At 30.8% G+C, this 25,147-nt stretch overlaps 3 protein-coding genes across 3 annotated transcripts; all 3 read left to right on the plus strand.

The window, feature by feature from the left end:
- The first annotated feature begins 1,395 nt into the window (after positions 1–1,395).
- On the plus strand, positions 1,396–5,917 carry LOC130732567 (alpha-L-arabinofuranosidase 1-like). The gene is made up of 17 exons (XM_057584584.1): positions 1,396–1,580; positions 1,692–1,746; positions 1,852–2,057; positions 2,162–2,286; positions 2,396–2,549; positions 2,662–2,731; positions 2,895–3,040; positions 3,340–3,385; positions 3,520–3,572; positions 3,671–3,815; positions 3,999–4,117; positions 4,234–4,305; positions 4,421–4,527; positions 4,652–4,708; positions 5,016–5,211; positions 5,304–5,447; positions 5,531–5,917. The coding sequence occupies exons 1-17, from the start codon at positions 1,407–1,409 to the stop codon at positions 5,624–5,626; spliced, it is 1,965 nt and encodes a 654-aa protein (XP_057440567.1). The 5' UTR covers positions 1,396–1,406; the 3' UTR covers positions 5,627–5,917.
- A 1,322-nt stretch (positions 5,918–7,239) lies between these two features.
- LOC130732568 (alpha-L-arabinofuranosidase 1-like) lies at positions 7,240–15,600 on the plus strand. The gene is made up of 17 exons (XM_057584585.1): positions 7,240–7,414; positions 7,586–7,640; positions 8,085–8,281; positions 9,573–9,694; positions 10,211–10,364; positions 10,519–10,588; positions 12,754–12,899; positions 12,993–13,038; positions 13,141–13,193; positions 13,296–13,440; positions 13,623–13,741; positions 13,903–13,977; positions 14,070–14,176; positions 14,284–14,340; positions 14,568–14,766; positions 14,910–15,047; positions 15,181–15,600. Exons 1-17 carry the CDS (start codon positions 7,244–7,246, stop codon positions 15,274–15,276), a joined length of 1,950 nt encoding a protein of 649 aa, XP_057440568.1. The 5' UTR covers positions 7,240–7,243; the 3' UTR covers positions 15,277–15,600.
- A 2,222-nt stretch (positions 15,601–17,822) lies between these two features.
- Positions 17,823–24,863, plus strand: LOC130732569 (alpha-L-arabinofuranosidase 1-like). The gene is made up of 17 exons (XM_057584587.1): positions 17,823–18,024; positions 18,147–18,201; positions 18,640–18,836; positions 19,443–19,564; positions 19,678–19,831; positions 19,988–20,057; positions 22,176–22,321; positions 22,409–22,454; positions 22,557–22,609; positions 22,712–22,856; positions 23,053–23,171; positions 23,301–23,375; positions 23,465–23,571; positions 23,681–23,737; positions 23,983–24,181; positions 24,320–24,457; positions 24,677–24,863. The coding sequence occupies exons 1-17, from the start codon at positions 17,848–17,850 to the stop codon at positions 24,770–24,772; spliced, it is 1,956 nt and encodes a 651-aa protein (XP_057440570.1). The 5' UTR covers positions 17,823–17,847; the 3' UTR covers positions 24,773–24,863.
- The last annotated feature ends 284 nt before the right edge of the window (positions 24,864–25,147 follow it).

Below are 25,147 nucleotides of genomic sequence, written 5' to 3' on the forward strand. Positions count from 1 at the left end.
TTACAGCTCTGTATATTTCAAAGTAAATTAGAGGCTAGATAAGCTCAAATAAGTGTTATTTAGTCCTATGCAAACGGGTTCTTACTTTAAAATGGAGTCTAGGCCAAAAAAGGAGAAAAACCCACACTAAAAGGAGAAAATTCACTTATTTATGTATCACAAAATGTAATAAAAAACCTTCTATTTTGGAGAGAAAACAGCTACCAAGAAGAGGGAAGGGCCTTTGTAAAGAAGGAATCAAATCAAATACAGAGACAGAACTTATTTGTTTTTTTGTCCATAGATAGAACTTAGCAGCACTGTAATGTTTTGATCGTTTTCTAAATGATTTTTTTATATAATATCAAGTCCATGTTCTAAATTTAAATTATTAACATCACATAAGTATCCAACCAGACAAATAACAATCAATTTATTTTACGACAGTAACAATGCACAAATACAGTACCAAAAGAATTAGCATAGTTAATTATAGTAATTCATAATTTAATCATGCCCAATTAAGAACTAACATTCCTAAATCTTGATCTAAAACAAGTACTCACTACATTTTCTTTCTGACAAGAAGTGGGATATAGACATATAGTGTGTATTCTCTTTTCAAATGTCAATATTAGGCCCTTTGCTATATGGCATGCAGATTCTATATCAAAATTAAAAGAACCAATTTTCAAATTTGATAGAGGTGACAAGGGACTGCAAATAGAACTTGCAGTGCCATTTTCTCAATACCTCTCCAAGGTCACTTTCTCTAATTAAGGACTCACTCCACATAAAGGCAAGCAAATAAAACTACACAAACTGGGCATTAATGCCAGCAGAATATTAAGAGACTAAAGGAACAAGTGAGCTGTATAATATTGATGGACAAAATTCCATAAAAGAAGCAAACAATGGACAAAAATTGTGGAATATCTTAACATCATTGTTTTGTAGCTTGGTCGAAAATGAGCATGATTTAAAATAGGATGATATTTAGAATCTCTCCAGATCTAGTATAGCACTGATTTGGATTGTCATTTTTGAAAAAAATTCAAAATAAAGTTGATCATTGATATTTTAAATACTTGAAAATTGGTATATTTCACGGGTGTCATGATGTTGATACATGCATTTCTGTAAGAAATGTGAAAATTCCTCTCCTTTATTTAGTTAGATGAAAACGAGATGATGGTACTCTGCACTGGCATACATAAAGCACAAAGTACATAGTGTTTATAACTAAATTACAAATCTTAAATATTAGGTGCTTTTAAAGGAAATAGTGATGGTAAAAGTAGCAGAGTTTAATAACTATATGCATGTTAAAAAAATTTACGGAAGATATATTTAGTTAGTGATCTTATTCCTTTATAAATAGAGGTGGTAGCTAGGAATGAAATTGTTCATATCGAATTAGAAAAAAAATGTCTTTCTTTACTAGTTCCTACAAAGCTTTTCTTTACTCTTGGTCTTTGCTAGCAATTTTGGTCATTCTTCAATGCAGTGCTGATGGAAATTACACATCAACACTTGTGATTGATGGTTCGCAAGGATCTGGAATGAAAATTCCAGACACATTTTTTGGAGCATTCTTTGAAGTAAATTACTTCTTCTTATTCTTCTATTTTTTTTTTTGCAGAGTTTACTTTAATTAGTTAGTTATTATTTCACAAAGTGACCAATAAAAACTCTTTGAATGTCTTTGGTAGGAGATTAACCATGCTGGAGCTGGAGGATTGTGGGCAGAACTTGTGAGGAACAGAGGTCATTCATTATAACATTTTAACCTTTTTTTTTTCATAAAGATCAATTTCAACATTTTCAAGGATAGATTTATTTTACTTTTACATTTTAAAATTAATGTTTCAGGTTTTGAAGAGGGAGGCCCCACAATTCCCTCAAATATTTATCCTTGGACAACAATTGGAGATGAATCATTAGTATATGTATCAACTGATCGAACCTCTTGTTTTGAGCGTAATAAGAATGCCCTGTATATAAAGGTTCTTTGTGATGGACCCAAAACTTGTCTACATGGTGGTGTTGGTATCTCCAACCCTGGTTTTTGGGGCATGGTACTTGATCAATCTCACATTTTTATTAAGATATGAAATTGACAAGAAAAATATCATTAAAATAATTTCTGATGTATATTCTCTATTTTTTCTTTTTAAATCAGAACATTGAGAAAGGGAAGAAATATAGAGTGGTCTTCTATGTTAGATCATTACTTGGTGAAATTGATCTAGAAGTTTCATTTGTCGGCTCTGACAATGGTACAAAACTGGCTTCAACTCGCATAAGGTGAGTTCACTATCATCGCTGATTCAAACATGCTATTATATTAAATTTCCCTTTTAAGACTACATTTATTTTGTAAAAGTAAAAATAAATTGATTACTAATCTTGGCAGGGATTCTGGGCATCAAGTCGAAAGGTGGAGAAAGATTGAGACCATACTTGAAGCCAAGGATACAAATCATTATTCAAGTCTTCAAATAACAACAAGCCTTTCGGGAGTTGTATGGTTAGATCAAGTTTCAGCTATGCCTTTGGACACATATAAGGTTTGCATGATTGCTTGCAATACTATGATCTTTTCTTTTAAGTGCATTATTATTACTTTAATTTCATAGTTTCATGCATTATTGATAACATTATATTGTCTCTTTGGCACAGGGTCATGGTTTCCGAAAGGATCTTTTTCAAATGGTGGCAGATCTCAATCCAAGATTTTTCAGATTCCCGGGTATGTTAAAAAAAAAATTCAAAAGTTAATTTGTTTTGCTAAGGAGAATAATCTTGTAACTAAATGATTATTTAACAAAGCCTATTATATATTTGAGAATTTTCTAATGTACTTACTAAATAGTTTTTCAATCTAACACTATTTTTTTTTTATGTGGAAATAGGTGGTTGTTTTGTTGAAGGAGATTATCTAAGAAATGCATTTAGGTGGAAAGACACAGTTGGATCCTGGGAGGAAAGACCAGGACACTTTGGTGATAAATGGCATTACTGGACTGATGATGGACTAGGCTATTTTGAGGGCCTCCAGGTAGCATCCTTTACAAGTATTGGGCTTTTCTTCTTATCAAAATGTTTAAAAACTGAAATAATTTTTTAGATGTTTTGCCAGACATCCAATCGATATAATATTTACTGCAGTTAAAAATTGTCGTGAATATGTATACCATTGGATGTTTGAAAGAAACTATATATTTACAACTCTTTAAAAAAAGTCCCCTATATAGCTTAAGTGATGAAAGGGTTAGGAAACACTCTTGAGAAAAATCCACCCATGACAAAAAAAAGTTTAAAAAGAATTCTAATATATTTGCTTTCTTTGTTGAGCAGCTAGCAGAGGATCTTGGTGCGTTGCCAGTGTGGGTGTTTAACAATGGTATATCTTTGTCCAAATCATTTGTCTCACCAATAAAAAACTGATATGCCATTTAAAACCAAAAAGTAATTAACCATGAATGCATTATGATATTTTTATTTTTTGATTTCTAATTAATGAAATATCTCACTTAGGTATCAGCCATAATGAAGAAGTCAATACTACAGAAATTTTACCGTTTGTGCTAGTATGATTCTTTTCCTCTTCTTTAAGTTCTTATTATTTTCCAATAGTTTTATTTATGAATTTAGTTTTATTTATTTGTGTTCATAATTTTGCAAACAGGAAGCCTTAGAGGGCATTGAGTTTGCCAGAGGTTCTCCAACATCATACTGGGGCTCTCGTAGAGCTGCCATGGGACATCCTAAGCCATTTGACTTGAGAATTGTTGCAGTTGGAAATGAAGATTGCAGTCATTATAACTACCAAGGTATACATTTTTTTTTTTAATTATAGGATTGTAGATGTGAATTTATTTTACCAATATTTGTTGCATAACTCAACTAGTCAAAATTTTCTTTTTACATTTTAAATATATCTTAAGCCTATTCATCCATATTGAATTTATTCTTATTTGTCTAATATTGTATTTTTTATTTCTCTTCTTGACCAGGAAACTACATGAAGTTCTATAATGCTATAAAACGTGCTTATCCAGATATTCAGATTATCTCAAACTGCGATGGCTCCAAAAGCCCGTTAAAACACCCCGCTGATTTTTATGATTTCCATGTAACATTCCAATATAAACAATTTTTTTTAATTTTTTTCTTTCTAAATTTACAGCAAATTTGTCACTCGAGCACATTTTAGTATTTACATTCTTAATATGTTTTATTTGTTAATAGCTTTATGGACCTTCGATGGAGATGTTCTCGAGTCATACCAAGTTTGATCATGCACCAAGATCCGGCCCAAAGGTTTGAGCACTTACATTTTATTAATTTTTTTGAAATTATTGATGGAGTATAACTATATTTTGATTTATGCATATGATAGATAATTAATTAAATAATTCAACTATTTGCTACTCAGGCGTTTGTTAGTGAATATGCTGTAAATGTGAAGGAAGATGCTGGAACAGGAAGCTTATTATCAGCTTTGGCTGAAGCTGCATTCCTTATTGGACTTGAAAAAAATAGGTAGGAACATGGTTCATGGTCCATTGACCATTGTAGAATTAAACTTTTCTTTCAATTTTATGAACTAGTTTTTGTTAGCTATATATAACCCGAGTGACTTTCTCATCTTTCATTTTTATGGCAGTGATGTTGTCCACATGGTCAGCTATGCACCTCTCTTTGTAAACTCAAATGACCGGACGTAATTTACTCAAACTATTGATTACATTTATTATTTTCTTACATTCATTTATCTTGTTACATATAATTTTTTAGAGTTTAATTTCTATGCACCGACGGTGTAAAGTTTTTTTACACCGTCAACCAATCAGATTTCAAGGATGTGAGAAAATCTCTCATTTTATTTAATTTCATCAATTGACGTGGCACATCCTTGAAATCTAATTGGTTGACGGTGTAAAAAAACTTTACACCGTCGATGCATCAAACTTTTTCTCAATTTTTTATCAGGTAAGAAAATTGAGATAATTTAATTTCTATCTCTATAGGTGGTCACCGGATGCAATTGTATTTAACTCTCACCAGCATTATGGAACTCCTAGTTATTGGCTCCAACGTATGTTCACAGAGTCAAGTGGAGCAACCTTGCTTAAATCAACACTTCAAACTTCTTCCCAGTCACTTGTTGCATCTGCAATTGAGTATGCAAATTCTGAAGATAAGAAGAATTACATAAGAGTGAAGGTAATTGACTTGCCTAAGTTAATATTTCATTTAGAATGAATGTGAGTTTAAATTTAACACCTTATTGACTTTGGAATTATTGAATTTTGCAGGTAGTTAACTTTGGAAGTGGTTCTGAGAGCTTTAGGATTTCCATAAATGGATTGAAGTCAAAAGTGAAACAGAGTGGCTCAAGAAAAACAGTCCTCACAGCAGCCAATGTAATGGATGAGAATTCCTTCTCAGAGCCAAACAAGGTAGAATTTGTTTTTCTAAATTATATACATACATATATGATAAAAAATATCTTAAATTTGGTTTTTGTTGATTTTGTATACAGATTGTGCCACAACAAACTCCAATTGAGGGAGCAAGCACAGACATGAAAGTTGAACTTCCTCCTCATTCAGTTACATCATTTGATCTATTAAAGTAGATAGGAGTGTTTAATTTCTTAGAATGAATGGGTGGTCAAGACTAAAGCTTGGTTAAGGAAATGTATATTTCTTTTACATAAATAAATTGTTAATTTAGCTCTTTCACAACAAGAAATCTGGTGATTGGGGCTACAATGCAATTTATTAAAGAAACAAGCAGATTATGCATTCAATTTTAATATAACAGCAATATCAAAAGTCTAAACAAGGTATCAATGACTTGCTGTTTTGGGGTATTTGATCCTCTTGTGCTGTCTGTCATGTTAATAAAGAGGGAAAACAGTAATACTTAATCTTAGCTGCTTAGATGATTCAACCAATTTGAACTTAAGAATAGCAATTTTAACCTTACAGCTGCTAATTGACCATTGAAAATACATGATTTATTATTAGTCATATGGAGAAAGGACTACAATTTAACATATGGATGAATAGTGAGATTAGCTCATAAGACTCAAATAGGCATCTTCAAGGACAAAATGTTATAAGAATTTAAAGGACAACAAAACATTAAGTAAAACATATCTGATGCTGCATTGTATATGGTGTGAGTAATACACACACAATGACTAAATTAGTTCACCTAAATGGATCCCATGTTCCCAAAAGAACCTACAACACAGCCAAAGCCACTTCATCAAGCTCAGCATATTGGGTATTCTTTATATTTCCAAAACTATGTTGGGCTTTGTTTCATAGCACTAGTGAGTACAAACAACTATTTTCCTAAACTTTGAGCAGGTTTAGAGAGATTTAATAAATATGGAAATTAGAGACATGGATCAGAATTCAGAGCCAAATGGGGGCAAGAAATAAGAGTCAAAATCAATATACAGTCATACACAAGACAGAGAACAAGGCAAAATCTCAGCTTTAGAATGAAGTTTGCTCAACACTTACTTGGATAGATAGATGGCTTTCAAGTTTCAAGTAACTCTGCAGAGACACAGAAAATAATGCTTTCAAGACACCCTGCATCAGAATCAGAAAAACAAGTAAATATCGCAAAGCAGTGATACTTGAAGAATGTTTTCTATCATGATAGTGAAACATTTAGATTCCTTCAAACAAATGACATGTTGGAATTTTCCAGCAACCAACATTCAGAATGTTGAAAACATACATAATTTTTTATTGTTCTTACTTCTTAGGCATATTTTTAATTGAGTACATATACAAAATGCATAACTTACTCAGCAATTTGTCATCAAATCATCATAAATATATTTATAAACAAATTTATATCAAAATCAATTACCATGCAGGACTTAAATTTAATAAATAAAACATGTTTCCACTTATCTAAAAATATAAATATACATAATAGTTGTTAACATGAAGAAACAAAAATTCAATGTAACCAGATTTAATTTGTGGGCAGCAAAAACTATTTAGAAGTTTGATTCTCTTTCTATTTATAAACAAACAACTTAATTTGTTCAGCCTCATTTTTTTGTTCGAAACCTACGTAAACTCTATCTCACTCATATACACTTGAGACTCGGATCTGTGGTAATAGTTGACCACTAGTAATTTATTGAAATTTATCCTGTTAAATTGTCTATAAATACCAGCCAAAAAGAAAAATAATGAAACCAGTACAGCTAATTAAAAGAATGGCTTTCTCAAAGACTTGTTGTGGTTTTCTTTCTCTCTTAGTGGCATGTGATCTTGCCTTTCAATGTTATGTTGCTGATGCTGCTGGAGATCAGACTTCAACACTAACTGTAGATCTTAAATCTGCTGGAAGGCCGATTCCCGAAACTCTCTTTGGAGTATTTTATGAGGTTGGAAAGGGTTATAATCTTTGTAGATTCTTCAAATTTTTCAAAATGATAAGACATCAGAAAACATCTTAATTATGCCTTTCCTACTGAAACTGAATTGATAGATTAGATTGGAAAGTTTTTTAGTTAAATATTTTTAAAAGTTTACTAAATTTTGAACTTCTTTAACAGGAAATTAATCATGCTGGCACCGGCGGATTATGGGCAGAGCTTGTGAACAATAGAGGTAACTAGTTTTCATATGAGTTTAATAATTGTATGTGATCAGACACAAACATTCAATTAGGTTTTGTCGTATCATAATTAATAATTAATTTTTTTTTGAAAGTTGTAATTATTAATTAATTATTATTAATTAATAATTAAAATTGAAAAGTGAAAAAATAAGATATGATTAAATGTCTGTATAAAAATATATTAAATATTTTTTTGGTACTCTCAAAATCGTAATGATATCAAATTTAAGCAGAAAACATTTATCTACCATAATTCTTTAGAGCTTATGTTTCATTTTTATATGTCATTTCAACCTCCTCTTGCTAAATGACAAAATTAAAAAAAAAAAAACTCCAAGACACAATTTTCAAGTCTATTGAGAGTTCTAGAAATGATCAATAAGTTTAATCATTTGCTCCCAATTGCACAATTCTTATATAAATTTGTGTTTCAGGTTTTGAAGCAGGAGGCACGCAAACTCCATCAAATATTGCCCCTTGGACTATAGTTGGAAAAGAATCCTTAGTTTTGTTGCAAACTGAACTTAGTTCTTGCTTTGAACGCAATAAAGTGGCATTGAGAATGGATGTGCTTTGTGACCAATGTCCTTCTGATGGTGTTGGTGTCTCTAATCCAGGTTATTGGGGCATGGTGAGAATAACTATTTAATATGTCGCATACAACCTCCTATCTCTTTGTTGTTTTGTTGTTCTTTCTTTAATTGATACTAAAAGTAAATTATTCGATGTGTTATATACTACACGATATTTTTAAGGCTTAAATGCACTTTTAAACCCCCAAATTTACATTTTTTTGTAATTGTTGACCCTAATCTTATTTTTCTACGAAATGAGACCTTTTCCAGGCAATTTGCATGTAGAAGATGACTGGTCTTTTTTGCTTGGAGAGGGTCTCGGTTCGTAGAAAAATAAGATCAGGGTCAACAATCGCAAAAAATGTAAACTTGGGGTCAAAAGTGCATTTAAGCCTATTTTTAAATATATAAATATAAAAAATAATAAGAGATAAAATATTTAAAATTACGAAGGGTATACATCTAAATCATGGAGATGGAGTTTCTTAAATTAAAAAACTACAAAACAAACTATTTGAACTAAAATATTATATCGTTTGTCCTCGAAGTATAGCTCAAGTGGTAAGAGTTAAAGGACATATGAGTTGGGTGGGGAAGGTTCAAGGATCAATCTCTAGATGATGTAATTTATATTTCCAATGTAAAAAAAAATATTATATGGTTTGTGTATATGTGTTTCATGTGATTAATATGTTAATGTTTAAATTTTAAGTTCTGAATTTTTTTTAATATTGACAATCTATGATTCATAAAACAAGTAATAGAAAGTTTTTTTCAAAAAATCATGTAAAATAATAATATGTGAGATATTTAATATTGCAGCCCAGATTTTGGCTAGAAAACCTCCTTAGTCCTTGCTGAGGGAGGTTCGGTTTCTTGTAGGTTTTTTTTTCCGATTTTATTGGTTGGCTAGGGTCGGTTGTTTTTCTTGGGTCCTTAGATGGGTTTTGTTGGTTGTTTTAGCTTCTAGTCAGGTTTGTTTAGGCTTTGGGGTTGGGTTTTTTGGCGTATTCCCGGGCGCGAGGTTTTTCCTTGGTGGTTTTTCGGGCTCTTTCGAGATTGCTTCTTTTTTTATCCTTATGAGGAGGGTGTAAATCTTGCAAATTTCCTCATCTTTTATTAATACACTTTTTTATTTTCGAAAAAAAAGAAGTTATGTAGTGCACTGGAAATGAGAGGAGATTATAATAAACTTATATATTCTGGATAGAAAAGTTAAAACTTAACAATCGATTATATGTAGATTTGTGTCTTTGAAACAAGTGTTTCTTTTGCTTAGGAGTTTACTTTTCTTCATTACTAGGATTGAAATACTTTGCATCTTTTAACAACAAAATCTTGTTGCAGAATGTTGTGCAAAAAAAGGAATACAAAGTTGTCTTCTTTGTAAAATCAACGGGGTCGCTGGATATGACAATATCATTTAAAAAAGCAGAAGATGGAGGGATATTGGCTTCTCAAAATGTCAAGTGAGTACCATGTTTTACCATCCAAGAGGAATTTTTTTTTGGAATATCAAATATTGATTAAGAGGTAAAGGGTCTGGCTATAAACAAACAAAAAAAAGACCTTGAAAATACATGTCAGTTATGGGGATAACAAGAACAAAAATCCCAAAATTTCCAAAGGATAAACCAAACCCCAAACCACCCTCAGAGGAAAACAGCAAAAGAATTAACACTGAAATAAAGAGCAAAAGCCAAAAAGAACCACAAAACAAAACCAAAAGACATGAACCACAACCAAAGCCAAAAACAAAAGAAATCCCTAGTTTCAAGGAGAGGCCACCACTCCTTCATTTCTTTTACTAGGCCACAAGTAACCTCCTCATCACTTTCATCAAATTCCAAACCAACAAATTTGGCAACAAGTCACGCCTTCTTTTCCCGCGTCACTTTCATTCAATAAAAATCATATCTTCAATAACTTACAAAATGTAGTTTCTTGTATAAGATATTTTACAAAATTATTAAATGATATTGCAGAGCTTCTGCATCAGAAGTTGCAAACTGGAAAAGGATGGAGCTTAAATTGGTACCCACTGCATCAAATCCTAAGGCAACTCTTCACTTAACAACAACTCAAAAGGGTGTCATATGGTTAGACCAAGTGTCAGCTATGCCCGTAGACACTTTTAAGGTATGTCCCATCATGAATTTTCTCTTATATGATGAGACTTTTCTAGCTACATTCTCAAGCTCTAGCTTGAACATCATAAACTTTTTGTAACATTCAAATTTTTTCTTCTGATTATTTTCATTGAAAATTTAACTTAAACATGTCTTTGGTATAGGGACATGGTTTCCGAACAGACTTGGTCAACATGGTCTTAGAGTTGAAACCAGCCTTTATCAGATTTCCGGGTATGTATATAAAGCATAGTAAAATTCAAATATTTAAAAATATCATGTTATCGTATCTTTAGGGATATTTCTAGTAACTTGCGAGAATTTTATTATTTTTCTAAGAAAAATTGGTCACTCTGAATTTTTCTAGAACAAAATTAAGTAAAAATATCAGGTATTTGGTGCATTATAAAGGTCTTTCTAATATAATATAAAAATTTAAACTAGATTCTTTTGAAAAATAATTTATGATAGAAAATAGTTAACTTGCAATGATAAATAAACCACAATATTAAAAAGATATTAAAACCTTTTAATTCTTAGAAAATAACTTTCAAAAAAAAAGAAATTTCTTAGAAAATAAAAAATATTAAACTTGCGAGGATAAATAAACCACAATATCATTAAATTTAAAAATAAAAATATTATGACTAATATATTCTAGTATTGGTTAAAATAAAAAGAAAAATATCATTTGATTGAATACTAATTAAAGAAAGAATTAATATTATTTTTTTATATTTAATATGAAAGCTTTAGAAAAATGTTGTCTTGTGAGCAAGATACATGTCTCATTGAAAAATAAATATGATAAAGTTGGTACTAGAAAGATTATATATCAATGAAGGCATAAATAAATTTACTATATTTATTTAAACAATATAGGATCATTATTTTATTTTATTTTCAGACATATAAGTGATCTCCAAAACTTTATCTTATTGAACAATAAATATTAAGAATCTATCTATATATATTAGAAAAGAACAACTTCTAGCATGACGTGTCGCTCCCACAGGCCAAGTTAGTGACGTGTCGCTCCCAGATTAATTCTCATAAAAATTATTCCACGTGTCAATTTGTTAGAGGATATAATTTTCAATTGATATATATTTTAATTTTATATATTCTAACCTAATTAATTGATATTATTTTAGAAGATATAATTTTCAATTGATATATGTTTTAATTTTATATATTCTAAAATAATTGATTGATATTATTTTAAAAGATAAGATTTGGTCTCACCACAGTCCTTTCAAATTGGTGAAAGAGGGTATTTTGTTCTTCAAGACTTCATTTTAGGTTTCTGTTTCAATCTTCTTCATGAATTGATTTTGTTCTTCAACTAATTGTAAGATGTCATATGCTTTAAGGATTCCTGCTTTTATCTTCTTAATCAAAAGCAAAAGGATTGAAGATAAGAAAATCTTTTAGGGTGCAGAAGATTCACTAATTGGAAAAAAAATAACACGTGTCATTCTCAGATTAATTCTCATAAAAAAATACATTTTAAAATTTTAGATTTGATTAGGATTTATGTTGTTTATTTCTTGATTTTATCTTAATTTATTTTTGATTTATTTTTAGAGTAAAAAAATACATTTTTAAATTTTAGATTTGATTAGGATTTAAGTGTTTTATTTCTTGATTTTATCTTAATTTATTTATTATTTATTTTTAGAGTATTAATTAATATATCCCAAACTTTTTTTTTAAAAAGAGTGAGTTTGAAAGCTATAGCTTAAGTTAATTTGTTAATATATTCCCAAATAATAATAATAATAATAATAATAATAATAATAATAATAATAATAATAATAATAATAATAATAATAACATGTGTGTGCAGATATGGGCCGGTTGGGTACTATAGTACCCATACCTGCACCCATACCCTCTAAAGGTGGAGAGCTTCGAGTTGCTACCCACGTGAGTATGGAGACGGGTACATGTAATTTTTAAAAACGCGGGTATGGAGATGGTACTATAGTACCTACCCATTGTCATCCCTACTTAGTTGGAATAAACACAATAATGTTATACTTTATGATATATCTTACACAATCCTGATTTGTGCTACTATCACATTAATTTTTTTTTAAGATTAATATGTTGATAATTCCTTATATCTATGATTTGTGTTATCGTCTTCATATTTACAAAGAATGTGAAACGAGTTCCTCTTGGTCTCAATCGGGCTTAGAAGATAAGTCTTTATGTCCACTTTACTCATCAATTCTTACTTTTCTATTTCATTCGTTGTTTAATATATTTTTAATAATCAAAGTATTAATTAATGTATCAAATACAATAGACATATTTTCCGTGCAACGCGCGGGTAAAAAACACTAGTAAGAATGAATACTAAAAGACAAAGTACACTTTTTGTTTTTCTACAGGTGGTTGTTTTATTGAAGGACAAACACTTAGAAACGCTTTCCGGTGGAAGGATAGTGTTGGACCATGGGAAGAGAGGCCTGGGCACTTTGGCGATGTTTGGGGTTCGTGGACAGATGAAGGATTAGGTTATTTTGAAGGTCTTCAGGTAGGCCCATTTACTTGGATATAGACTGATGCCAATCATATTTTTTTTCTTTAAGAAATTCAATAGCTATTATACATTATATTCCTTTTGTAGCTTGCCGAGGACATTGGTGCAAAGCCAATTTGGGTATTCAACAATGGTATTTTCATGTTTATTTCTATCATTTTTGTTTGAGTTTTAGTATAGATTTAGAACCTTTGGTGACTTTAGCCTTCTGTTTGTGTTCAATTTCATGTTAAAGGCATCAGCCATACTGATCAAATTGATACAAGCGTCATCACACCTTTTGTCCAAGTATATTTTCTAACTCTTATTTTCCCATCCATTTTCAATTCTTTATCAAACAATGATATAATTTTTTTAATAATATTATCTTTTGCTTAACGTCAATTTCAGGAAGCCCTTGATGGTATTGAGTTTGCCAGAGGTCCAGCCACTTCTAAATGGGGTTCTCTTAGAAAATCAATGGGGCACCCAGAGCCTTTTGACCTAAAGTATGTTGCTATTGGAAATGAAGATTGTGGGAAGAAAAACTACCTAGGTATGCACCCTTTTCTTTTTTTTTTACTGTCTTATTACTTGTCCATTGGATTCTACATACCCTACACGACTCTAGACAAATCCTTTTTATTCAAAGTTGTGTGAATACTTATATTAAATATTTCATGAATGAAAAAGATGAAATGAGATTAAACTAATATTTTTTAATTGTTTATTTATTAGGAAACTACTTAGCATTTTACAATGCTATACGAAAGGCTTATCCTGACATTCAAATGATTTCAAATTGTGATGCTTCTTCCAAGCCATTGGATCACCCAGCTGATTTGTATGATTATCATGTAATATCTCATCTCTTATAATTGACTCTCATTTGACCAAAATAAAATAAAATAATTGACTCTCATAATTTAAAGTTTCATTTACATTAAAATATAATGTGTATTTTTAGTTTTCATTTAGCCTTTCATCATCCTCTCACATTCTCTAAATTTCTTAACAGACATACCCGAATAATCCTTCAAACATGTTCAACAACGCACATGTGTTTGATAAGACGCCCCGCAAAGGTCCAAAGGTATTTGTGATCCTCTTGAAACTCTATATACGATATCTTATTATGCACTTTGACACTTGAATTAATACATATGGTGATTTGAAACCGTGCAGGCTTTTGTGAGTGAATATGCTCTAGTTGGAGACCAACAAGCTAAGCTTGGAACTTTAATAGGAGGTGTCTCTGAAGCTGGGTTCCTTATTGGATTAGAAAAAAACAGGTTGATTTACGACACATTTATTAAAATATAGGAGTTGGTTACTTTATTATTTTTAAAATTATTATATTGATTTGTACTTACAATTCTTTTTCTCATTTATGATGCAGTGACCATGTAGCAATGGCTGCGTATGCACCACTTTTTGTAAATGCGGATGATAGGAAGTATGTCTATTATATCTCGTAAATCTATAAAATAAATATCTCATTATATACATGAAGTTATTAAAATAATAGACAAAATAGCAATAGAATATGCAAAAATATTTTACAATAAAGATTGTACTCGAATTTTGAATTTAAATACAAAAGATAATAAATTTATAATTAGTTAGTAAAGTGCCTATTAGTACGTCAAGGCAATAATGAGATGTAATTTTTTTACATTATAGGTGGAACCCGGATGCAATTGTTTTTAACTCCAATCAAGTTTATGGAACTCCTAGCTACTGGGTGACACATATGTTTAAAGAGTCGAATGGAGCAACATTTCTTGCCTCAACACTTCAAACACCTGATCCTTCCTCATTTGATGCATCAACAATTCTTTGGCAAAATCCTCAAGATAAGAAAACTTACTTAAAAATAAAGGTAAGACAGTTTTATTCTTTTGTGTTTTTTAGCTAAATAGTTATAATAGGAGCATACTTGTATATCTTCCAATATTTTGATCTAATATTGATTTTTTTACTATAACTTTTTTCACATGATATACTCACAATTGACATGATTAGGTTGCAAACTTGGGTAACAATCAAGTGAAACTCGGGATTGTAGTTCACGGACTGGAAAGCTCAAAGATAATTGGGACAAAGACTGTGCTCACATCTAAAAATGCATTAGATGAGAATACCTTCTTAGAACCAAGAAAGGTGTTGTCTTTCTCCCTATATGAACATATTATGCATATTTAGGCCAACATAAGGGTCTAATATCTAGTTAACTTAAGTTTATATATATGTTTGATAAAAAAATCTTATGTTTTTTTGTTTATTTTGTATACAGATCGTGCCACAACAAACTCCACTTGAGGAAGCAAGCGCAAACATGAATGTTGAACTTCCTCCTCTTTCAGTTACATCATTTGATATATTAAAGTAGATAGGAGTATTTTACTTCTTAGAATGAATGAGGGGTCAAGACTAAAGCTTAGTTAAATAAATGTATATTTCTTTTACATAGATAAGATTTTAATTTAGCTCTTTCACAATGCAACTCATAAAGAAACAAGTAGATTATGCGATCAATTTTTTTAACAGCAATACTAACTTGAACTTAAGGGCCGCAATATCAAAGTTCTTTAATTATGTTCCGCATATTTCCCCTGTTTCTACCATCTTTTTCCCCTGTTTTTTGTAATCATGTTCTCTTTGTGTTGCTTTGTCTCTTTATCAGCTTGTTATTTCTCTATTGTATTTGGGCTTTAACACTTTTTATGTTATATTTGAATGCAATGATTTGACTAATAAAAAAATATTCCGCGAATTTCATTTTCTTATATATATTACAAGACTATATTGGGATGTCATGTGTTTCATTGCACTCGTGACTAAGGCCTTGACGAAAAGTCCTACACATTCCAAGTTTATGAAAGACATTTTGTCAAATACGTACGAGGAGTCTTGGTGAAGGTGAGAAAATATCATGCTTGCCAAAGATTTAAGTATATATATATATATATATATATATATATTATACTACAAAGGAAGCTTCCTTCTAAGTTGAAGGATCAAAATCTTCTTTATTTTTCATCTATTTCTTTCTACTCAACTTCTCTCTTCTCTATCTCTCTCTTCTCTACCAAACAAAGCGTAAGAGTTTCACCATTCCTTTGGAAATTGAGAAGTTGTCGGTTGAGAAATCATTATGTGATTTGGTGTCTAGAATCAATTTGATGTTGCTTTCTCTTTTTTAAAGGCTAGAAATTGGAGAAGTTGGGCCAACAATGGTTTTGCTTCAATTGGCGAATAAGTGAATCAAGTTCCCTGTGGGATAATTGAGGATATGATTGTTAGAGTGGAAAAAATTGTATTTCAGGTGGACTTTGTGGTGTTTGACACATAAGAGGATACAAAGGTTCCTCCAATCTTAGAAAGACCATTTCTAGCCAGCTGGAGAGCACTTATAGACATGGAGCAAGATATGTTGGCCTTGAGGGTGGACAATAAACAAGTCACCTTCTCCATTTCTGACACTATGAAGCATCCATTTGAATCATGGTGATGCCTTTTGGGTTGAGGTTCTTGTTGAGTTGATTTGTTGGAGGAAAGAGTGAAAAACCACAATTACCCATAGATTTGTAGTTGTCAGTAAATAACCATCATTAATACCACATTTTCTTGTAGTGCTTAGAACTAGTGACAGATCCATGAATTTTATATTGTGAGCAATAATACAAGTTTGGAGCTTAATATTGATTTCAAAAGTTTGAATTCACTTTGTAATTATTTTCTACGAGTTTTCATACTTTAGAAACATTGCACAATATTATCATTCTCAACACTACCAAATACTTCACTTTTATATAAGTAACTAAGAAATCTTTCAAAATGTTCCTCTTTCAAAAAAAAAAAAAAATTAGCAACACTTTGTTGGTCATCTTCATAAGCATGTCCGAAAATTCCTTGAGTTTTCTCACAGAGGCAGCTTTGTCACTATGTTTAAGCTCCACATCAATAAATTCCTTGAAAAAAAATGTGGAATTACTTTCTAAGAAAGAATGTTAAGAAATGTGACAATCTCATGAACAGAAACATGATTCATTAGAACACTCAGAAACATGATTCAAAAACAAAACTCAAAATTCGAACCGAAGAATGAAACAAAGAGAAACCTAGGCAAAAATTCAAACAATGACAGTTGAAGATGTGAGAGATGAACTGAGCTTCAACCCAAAGAAAGGATGTCTTTAACCTTAGGGCGGTACTATTGCAAGTTTTTTTTTGTTACAAAATGAAAACGTTCCATTGTAGGTTGATTTTGAATATTAGATAAAAACAAAAGAATCTTATAGATCTTGACCGTCTATATAAGACCGCTAGAAATTGCATGCCACTATAATTAAGTTTTTTTTAAGTGATACATAATACTCTCTTCATATAGGTGCAGTGATACATAATACTTGTTAATTTTGAAAAGAAAAAAAAATCATCGTACCAAGATTTTAATTTGTGGGCAACGAAAACTATTTAGGAGTTTGATTCTCTTTCTATTTGCTTGGTACATCAGAAAATGATTCTCTTTCTATTTATAAACAAATAATATTTGTTCAGGCTTAAGTGTCTGTGAAGGATAGCTCAAGTGATAACAGATATGTGACATATGAGTTGGAAGGGGAGGGTCTAGGGATCAATCCCTGGTAGATGTAATTTATATTTTCGATGTAAAAAAAATTAGTTCATTCTAAGAAAAAAAAAAGTAAAGATAAAAGCAAAAACGTGCCCAAAAAGCCAAAAAAAAATCTATAGATAGAACTTGACAACACTTTACTTGACTTATGTAAACTAATTTTTTTTTTCAAAACCTACGTAAACTCTATCTCACCCATATACACGAAAGACTAGGATCTGTGGTAATTGTTAACCAACAGTTATTTATTGAAATTTATCCCAAAAAAAGTCCTATAATTACTAGCCAAAAAGAAAAGAATGAAACCAAGACAAACGAAAAGAAATGGATTTCTCAAAGGCTTGTTGTAGTTTCCTTTGGCTCTTAGTGACATGTGATTTTGCATATCAATGTTATGCTGCCAGTGCCAATGCCGTTGGAAACCAGACTTCAACACTAATTGTAGATCTTGCAACTGCTGGAAGACCGATTCCCGAAACTCTCTTTGGAGTATTTTATGAGGTTGGAAAGGATTATGGTGTTTGCAGATTCTTCACAATATGAAACTGAATTGATAGATTAAATTGGAAAGTTTTTTTATTTAAATATTTTAAATTTTACTAAATTTTGAACTTCTTTTACAGGAAATCAATCATGCTGGCACTGGCGGACTATGGGCTGAGCTTGTGAACAATAGAGGTAACTAGTTTCCATATGAATTTAGTATGTTTAGACACAAATATTCAATTTGGTCTTGTCGTATCATAATTAATAAAAATAAAAAAGAGTAAACAAATGTGATGATGATCAGATATTTAAACGTTTGTATAAAACAATATTAAATTTTTTTGGTACTTTTAAAATCAGAGTGATTACAAATTTAAACAGAAAATGTTTATCTGCCTAAATTCTTTAGAGCTATTACTTCATTTTGATATGTCATTTCAATCTTCTCTTGCTAAATGAACAAAAAATAACTCCAACACATAATTTTTCAACTTCTAGTGAGAGTTCTAGAAATGATAATAAGTTTAATCATTTGCACACAATTTGCTTCACGATAGATAATATATTTAAGACAATAATATTTGTATTGCTAGCGCATGTATGGAATTCATATATAAATTTGTGTTTCAGGTTTTGAAGCAGGAGGAACGCAAACTCCATCAAATATTGACCCTTGGACCATAGTAGGAAAAGAATCCTTAGTCTTGTTGCAAACTGAACGTAGTTCTTGCTTTGAACGCAATAAAGTGGCATTGAGAATGGATGTGCTATGTGACCAATGTCCTTCTGATGGTGTTGGTGTCTCTAATCCAGGTTATTGGGGCATGGTGAGAATAACTATTTAATATGTCGCATACAACCTCCTATCTCTTTGTTGTTTTGTTATCCCTTTTTTAATTGATACTTAAAAATAAGTATTACGTGTGTTACATGCTACATGATATTTTAAAAAAATAAGAGATAAAATATTTAAAATTACAAAAGGTATACTTATAAATTATGGAGATGGAGTTTCATAAATTAAAAAATACTACAAGATAAATCATTTAAATTAAAACATTATATCATTTGTGCATGTTTTTTTCATGGGAAATATATGTTAATGTTTAAATTTATAGTTATGAAATTTTTTAATATTGACAATCTCGTATTTATGATTGACAAAACATAAGTAATAGAAAGCTTTGAATTTAAAAAATCATGTAAAGTCTTAATATGTGAGATATTTAATATAGAAGAAGTTATGTAGTGCATTTAAAATGAGAGTAGATTTGATTAAACTTATACATTCTGGATAGAAGTTAAAACTCAACACTTGATTATATGTGGATTTATGTCCTTGAAACAAGTATTTCTTTTGCTTAGAAGTTTACTTTTCTTCCTTACTAGAATTTAAATACTTTTCATTTTTTAACAACAAGATCATGTTGCAGAACGTTGTGCACGGAAAGGAATACAAAGTTGTCTTCTTTGTAAAATCAACGGGATCACTAGATATGACAATATCATTTAAAAAAGCAGAAGATGGGGGGATATTGGCGTCTAAAAATGTCAAGTGAGAGCCATGCATGTTTTACCATCCAAGAGAAACCATATGTTCAATAGCTTACAAAATGCATCCTTTTATTGTATATGATAATTGTACAATTTTAATAAACGATCTTGCAGAGCTTCTGCATCAGAAGTTGCAAACTGGAAAAGGATGGAGCTTACATTGGTACCTACTGAATCAAGTTCTAATGCAACCCTTCAGTTAACAACAACTCAAAAGGGTGTCATATGGTTGGACCAAGTGTCAGCTATGCCTGTGGACACTTTTAAGGTGTGTCCCGTCAAGAATTTCCACTTATATAATAAGACTTTTCTAGCTACTTTCTCAAGCTCTAGCTTGAACGTTTGAAACTTAATTTTTGTGATATTCAATTTTTTTCCTGCCTATTTTCATTCGAAAATTGTGTACAAACATGTTTTGGTACAGGGCCATGGTTTCCGAACTGACTTGGTCAACATGGTCTTAGAGTTGAAACCTGCCTTTATTAGATTTCCAGGTATGTAAATAAACCATAGTAAAATTCAAATATTTCAAAAAAAATTCATGTTATCATATCTTAAGGGCGACTCTCTAGTAGATTGCGAGAATTTTCTTATCTTTCTAAGAAAATTTGGCAACTCTAAAGTTTTACCATAAAAAAAAGTATAAAAAAAAAAAACCCAAGTATTTGGTGCATTATAAAGGCCCTTTAAATATAATATAAAACTTTCAAATTATAACTTATTGAATATATATTTTATGATAGAAAGTTTGTTAACTTGTAATAATAAATAAACAACAATATAAAAAATATATTTAACCTTTTATTTTTAGAAAATATAAAATGTTATATATATATATATATATATATATATAATTGTACATTTTTATGATGATGGGTTAAAATATCATTCAATTTTAATTTGCCTAAATATTATTTTTTTCAAAAAGTAAAAGATATATTAATCACAGCTTTGAGAACAAAGCTTAAGAAGAGACAAAGAAGACACGAGTGATTAGTAGCAACAAAAAGTTAACCACTCGATGCTAAAAGGTAGTCCCCAAAAATAAAAATCAAACAAATAAGTTATACAACGCCAAAAACGTAAAACCAACAAAAAAAACAAAAGAAATCCTACATAGCAAAAATCAGCCCAAGAGCTTAAAAAAATAGATTGAGACCAAAAGAAATCAAATACCAAAGGAGAAAGCCACTAGAACAACAACAAAGGATAAAATAGTCGGCTTCGATCAAAATCACCAGGCCACCAACCACCACCCCTTAGAAGGCATGCACGCATGAATTTGTGCCGCAATTTGGTTCAAAGCAACCTTATACGTACAATCATACATCATACCCAAGTAATTACCGATCTACAGAGAACCAAAAAGGTCGTATCCTTAGAAAAAGACAATCATTGGAAACCCCAACGAACTCGGTCTTTTTCCTACCTTTATTCTCAACTTTCTGGGGTCTTCCCCTAGGCCTTGAGGATTTAACAATAGATGCCGGCAAAACTAATTTCCTTGGGCGTCCACGACATCTAGGGTAATCCTATCCAAATCCTCCTTGATAACGAAGCACAACCTTGAACATAAAATCTTCATTAGCGCCAAGAGTAACGCCCAAAACTAAGTTGTATCCACGATTAATACCGCCATTGTCTATGCAAGGACATTGGTTCACCATCACCTCCTCAACAGCCAACAATCGTCCATAGTGCCCTCTCATCATCAAGCCTTCGTACCTGTGATTGAACCTCCTCTTAAACATACTGCACCTGATTCACTTCTTCAAATATCTGAAATTGTTCCACTTCATTCAAAACTCTACTTGAAAATGATCTGGAAAAAGAAACTCATCCGATAAATATATTCTAGTAGTAATTAAAAATAAAAGTAAAAAATATTATTTGATTGAATATATAATTAAAAAAAGCTTAATAGCACTTTTGGTCCCTCACTTATCACAATTTGGCAGTTCTGGTCCCTCATAGAATTTATTAACCTACAACGTCTATCCCTTTTACTAATTGTTGCAGTTTTGATTTTCCGTCAACTTCCATCAAATATTTAACGGTTTATTATTAAAATAAATCACTTAAAAAGATCAGAAACCATAAAATTGTCAATTAAAAACGTAAAATTGTTCTTCAAGCCTTATTTTTAATTATTTTTTAATTAAAAACTGTTAAATATTGGATGAAAGTTTTCGAAAAACCAAAATTGCAACATTTAGTAAATGTGAGGGATATGTTGTAAGCTAATAAATTCCTTAAGGGATCATAACTGCTACTAAGCCTTAAAAAAATAATTAATGTTAACTTTGTTTATATTTAGTATGAAAGTTTTAGAAAAACGTTATCATGTGAGTAAGATACATGGATTAATTATTGCAAAATAAATATAATAAAGCTGGTACCAGAAAGATTATATATATTAATATAATCTTACATTCAATAATAAAGACATGGGTGTCATTTGGTTAAACAGGTTAGGATATCATTATTTTATTTAGAGACATATAAGTGATCCCCAACACTTTAACTTATTGAACAATAAATCTTATGATGTTGAATGGATGTTATAAGAATACACACTAAAGGATAAATTGCACTTTTTTATTTTGCTACAGGTGGTTGTTTTATTGAAGGACAAACACTTAGAAACGCTTTTAGGTGGAAGGATAGTGTTGGACCTTGGGAAGAGAGGCCAGGGCACTTTGGCGATGTTTGGGGTTCCTGGACAGATGAAGGATTAGGATATTTTGAGGGTCTTCAAGTAGGTACATTTAATTGGATATGAGCTGAGGTCAATCATTGTTTTTATGAAATTCAATAGCTTTTATATACTATATTCCTTTTGTAGCTTGCTGAGGATATTGGTACAAAGCCAATTTGGGTATTCAACAATGGTATTTTCACATTTGTTTTTATCTTTTTTGTTTCAGTTTTAGCATAGATTAAGAACCTTTAGTGACTTTAGAATTTTGTTTGTGTTTAATTTCATGTTAAAGGCATCAGTCATACTGATCAAATTGATACAAGCGTCATCACACCTTTTGTCCAAGTATATTTTCTAACTCTTTTTTACCCATCCATTTTAAATTCTTTATCAAACAATGGTATAATTTTGTTAATAATATTATCTTTTGCTTAACGTCAATTTCAGGAAGCCCTTGATGGTATTGAGTTTGCCAGAGGTCCAGCCACTTCTAAATGGGGTTCTCTTAGAAAATCAATGGGGCACCCAGAGCCTTTTGACCTAAAGTATGTTGCTATTGGAAATGAAGATTGTGGAAAGAAAAACTACCTAGGTATGCACCTCTTTAATTTCTCTATTGTCCTATTACTTGTCCATTAGAATCTACGTACCTTACACGAACTCAATATTATATTATATTCCTAGACAAATGCTTTTTATTAAAACAGTGTGAATACTTATATTAAAGATTTCACAAATGAAAAAGATGACATGAGATTAAACTAATATTTTCAATTTTTATTTATTAGGAAACTACTTAGCATTTTACAAAGCTATACGGAAGGCATATCCTGATATTGAAATGATTTCAAATTGTGATGCTTCTTCTGAGCCATTGGATCACCCAACTGATTTGTATGACTATCATGTAATACTCGTCTCTTATAATTGACCCTCACAATTTAATGTTTCATTTACATTGAAAAATAATGTGTGTATTTTTTTGTTTTTATTTAGCCTTTCATCATCCTCTCACATATTCTAAATTTCTTAACAGACTTACCCTAATAATCCTTCAAACATGTTCAACAATGCACATGTGTTTGATAAGACGCCCCGCGATGGTCCAAAGGTTTTTGGTGTCCTCTTTAACTCTATATACGATATCTTTATGCACTTAACACATGTATTAATGCCTTGGGTGATTTGAAAATTGTTCAGGCTTTTGTGAGTGAGTATGCTCTAGTTGGAGACCAATATGCTAAGTATGGAACCCTTATAGGAGGTGTGTCTGAAGCTGGCTTCCTTATTGGATTAGAAAGAAACAGGTTAAATTTACTGCACATTTGCTTAAATATAGGAGTTGGATACTTTGTTATTTTTAAAACTAGTAGATTGATTATTGTACTTACCATTTTTTTCTCATTTATGATGCAGTGATCATGTAGCAATGGCTGCTTATGCACCACTTTTTGTAAATGCAAATGATAGGAAGTATGTATATTCTATTTCTCATAAATCTATAGAATAAATATTTCATTATATTCATGAAGTTATTAAAATAATGTAAATATGCATAAAAAATAGTTTACTTTTTTTTTGCAACGGGCATAAAAATAGTTTACTTATTGCCTCATCAAATTTTGAATTCAAATATAAATGATTATAAAATTTATTGTTAATTAGTAAATGACCTATTAGTACATCAAGATAATAATAAGATTACATTTACATTATAGGTGGAACCCAGATGCAATTGTTTTTAACTCAAATCAAGCTTATGGAACTCCTAGCTACTGGGTAACACATATGTTTAGAGAGTCAAATGGAGCAACATTTCTTAACTCAACACTTCAAACACCTGATCCTTCCTCATTTGATGCATCAGCAATTCTTTGGCAAAATTTTGTAGATAAGAAAACCTACTTAAAAATAAAGGTAAGACATATTTAGTTTTGTGTTTTTGTGCTAAAGAGTTATAATACTTGTATATATTTTTTTATTTTGATGTAATATTGATTTTTTACTACTATTTTTTCACATGATATACACATTATCTGCAATTGACATGTATAGGTTGCAAACTTGGGGAACAACAAAGTGAAACTCAAAATTATTGTTCGCGGATTGGAGAGCCCAAAAATAATTGGGACAAAGACTGTGCTCACATCTGTAAATGCATTGGATGAGAATAGTTTCTTAGTACCAAGAAAGGTGGTGTTGTGTTCTTCCAATATGACCATATTATGCATTTTTTCTTACAACGAAAAGTTAAATTGCACCCGCCCATGATGGATTCCTGGACCTCCTCCTCCCCAACTCATATGTCACTTAGTTCTTACCACTTGAGCTATCATTCAGGAACATATTATGCATATTTAGGCTAACATGTGGATCTAATATCTTGTCAACGTATGTTTCTTTTATATACAGGTAATACCAAGACAAAGACCATTTCATCCTCGTCACAACAAGATGAAGGTCTTAATCCCTCCAATTTCAGTTACAGCATTGGATTTTTTAAAATAATCAATGTAATGGAGATATGATTGTTGATTTCTAATTTTGAGGATGAATGATATGTATCTTAAACAAGAAATATTTGTTTAATTGATAAAAAATGGAAAATATAACTTTTTTATATCTTTACCTAAACCTTGAAGACGGACACCTCTTATCCTTCATCAACACATAATTTTTCTTAACGTGGTTAAAGTCCTACCATTAATTACACTAATATTCATGGACGAAAAATAAGTTCAAATATCATAGTACTACTGAGATTAGCATATAAGACCCCCACAATACATTTTTCTATACTCAACTCATACGAAGATTAAAGGCAAACATCTCTAAATGAAATGGTATGTAGGAAGCATAGCCGATTTCCTAAAAAACTATAAT

Source organism: Lotus japonicus, chromosome 1 (genome assembly GCF_012489685.1).
Source record: "Lotus japonicus ecotype B-129 chromosome 1, LjGifu_v1.2".
NCBI classification, from domain to species: domain Eukaryota; kingdom Viridiplantae; phylum Streptophyta; class Magnoliopsida; order Fabales; family Fabaceae; genus Lotus; species Lotus japonicus.

What these genes read in the sequence shown, in the direction of transcription:
- LOC130732567 (XM_057584584.1), top strand. Translation starts at nt 1,407, where the DNA reads ATGTCTTTCTTTACTAGTTCCTACAAAGCTTTTCTTTACTCTTGGTCT. An exon ending in TGCCTTTGGACACATATAAG is followed by an intron (nt 2,550 to 2,661) that starts GTTTGCATGATT and finishes TCTTTGGCACAG; the next exon opens with GGTCATGGTTTCCGAAAGGA. An exon ending in AGTGTGGGTGTTTAACAATG is followed by an intron (nt 3,386 to 3,519) that starts GTATATCTTTGT and finishes TATCTCACTTAG; the next exon opens with GTATCAGCCATAATGAAGAA.
- LOC130732568 (XM_057584585.1), top strand. Translation starts at nt 7,244, where the DNA reads ATGGCTTTCTCAAAGACTTGTTGTGGTTTTCTTTCTCTCTTAGTGGCA. An exon ending in TCATCACACCTTTTGTCCAA is followed by an intron (nt 13,194 to 13,295) that starts GTATATTTTCTA and finishes CGTCAATTTCAG; the next exon opens with GAAGCCCTTGATGGTATTGA. An exon ending in ATTGGATTAGAAAAAAACAG is followed by an intron (nt 14,177 to 14,283) that starts GTTGATTTACGA and finishes TTTATGATGCAG; the next exon opens with TGACCATGTAGCAATGGCTG.
- LOC130732569 (XM_057584587.1), top strand. Translation starts at nt 17,848, where the DNA reads ATGGATTTCTCAAAGGCTTGTTGTAGTTTCCTTTGGCTCTTAGTGACA. An exon ending in ATCCAGGTTATTGGGGCATG is followed by an intron (nt 18,837 to 19,442) that starts GTGAGAATAACT and finishes ATCATGTTGCAG; the next exon opens with AACGTTGTGCACGGAAAGGA. An exon ending in TTGGCGTCTAAAAATGTCAA is followed by an intron (nt 19,565 to 19,677) that starts GTGAGAGCCATG and finishes ACGATCTTGCAG; the next exon opens with AGCTTCTGCATCAGAAGTTG.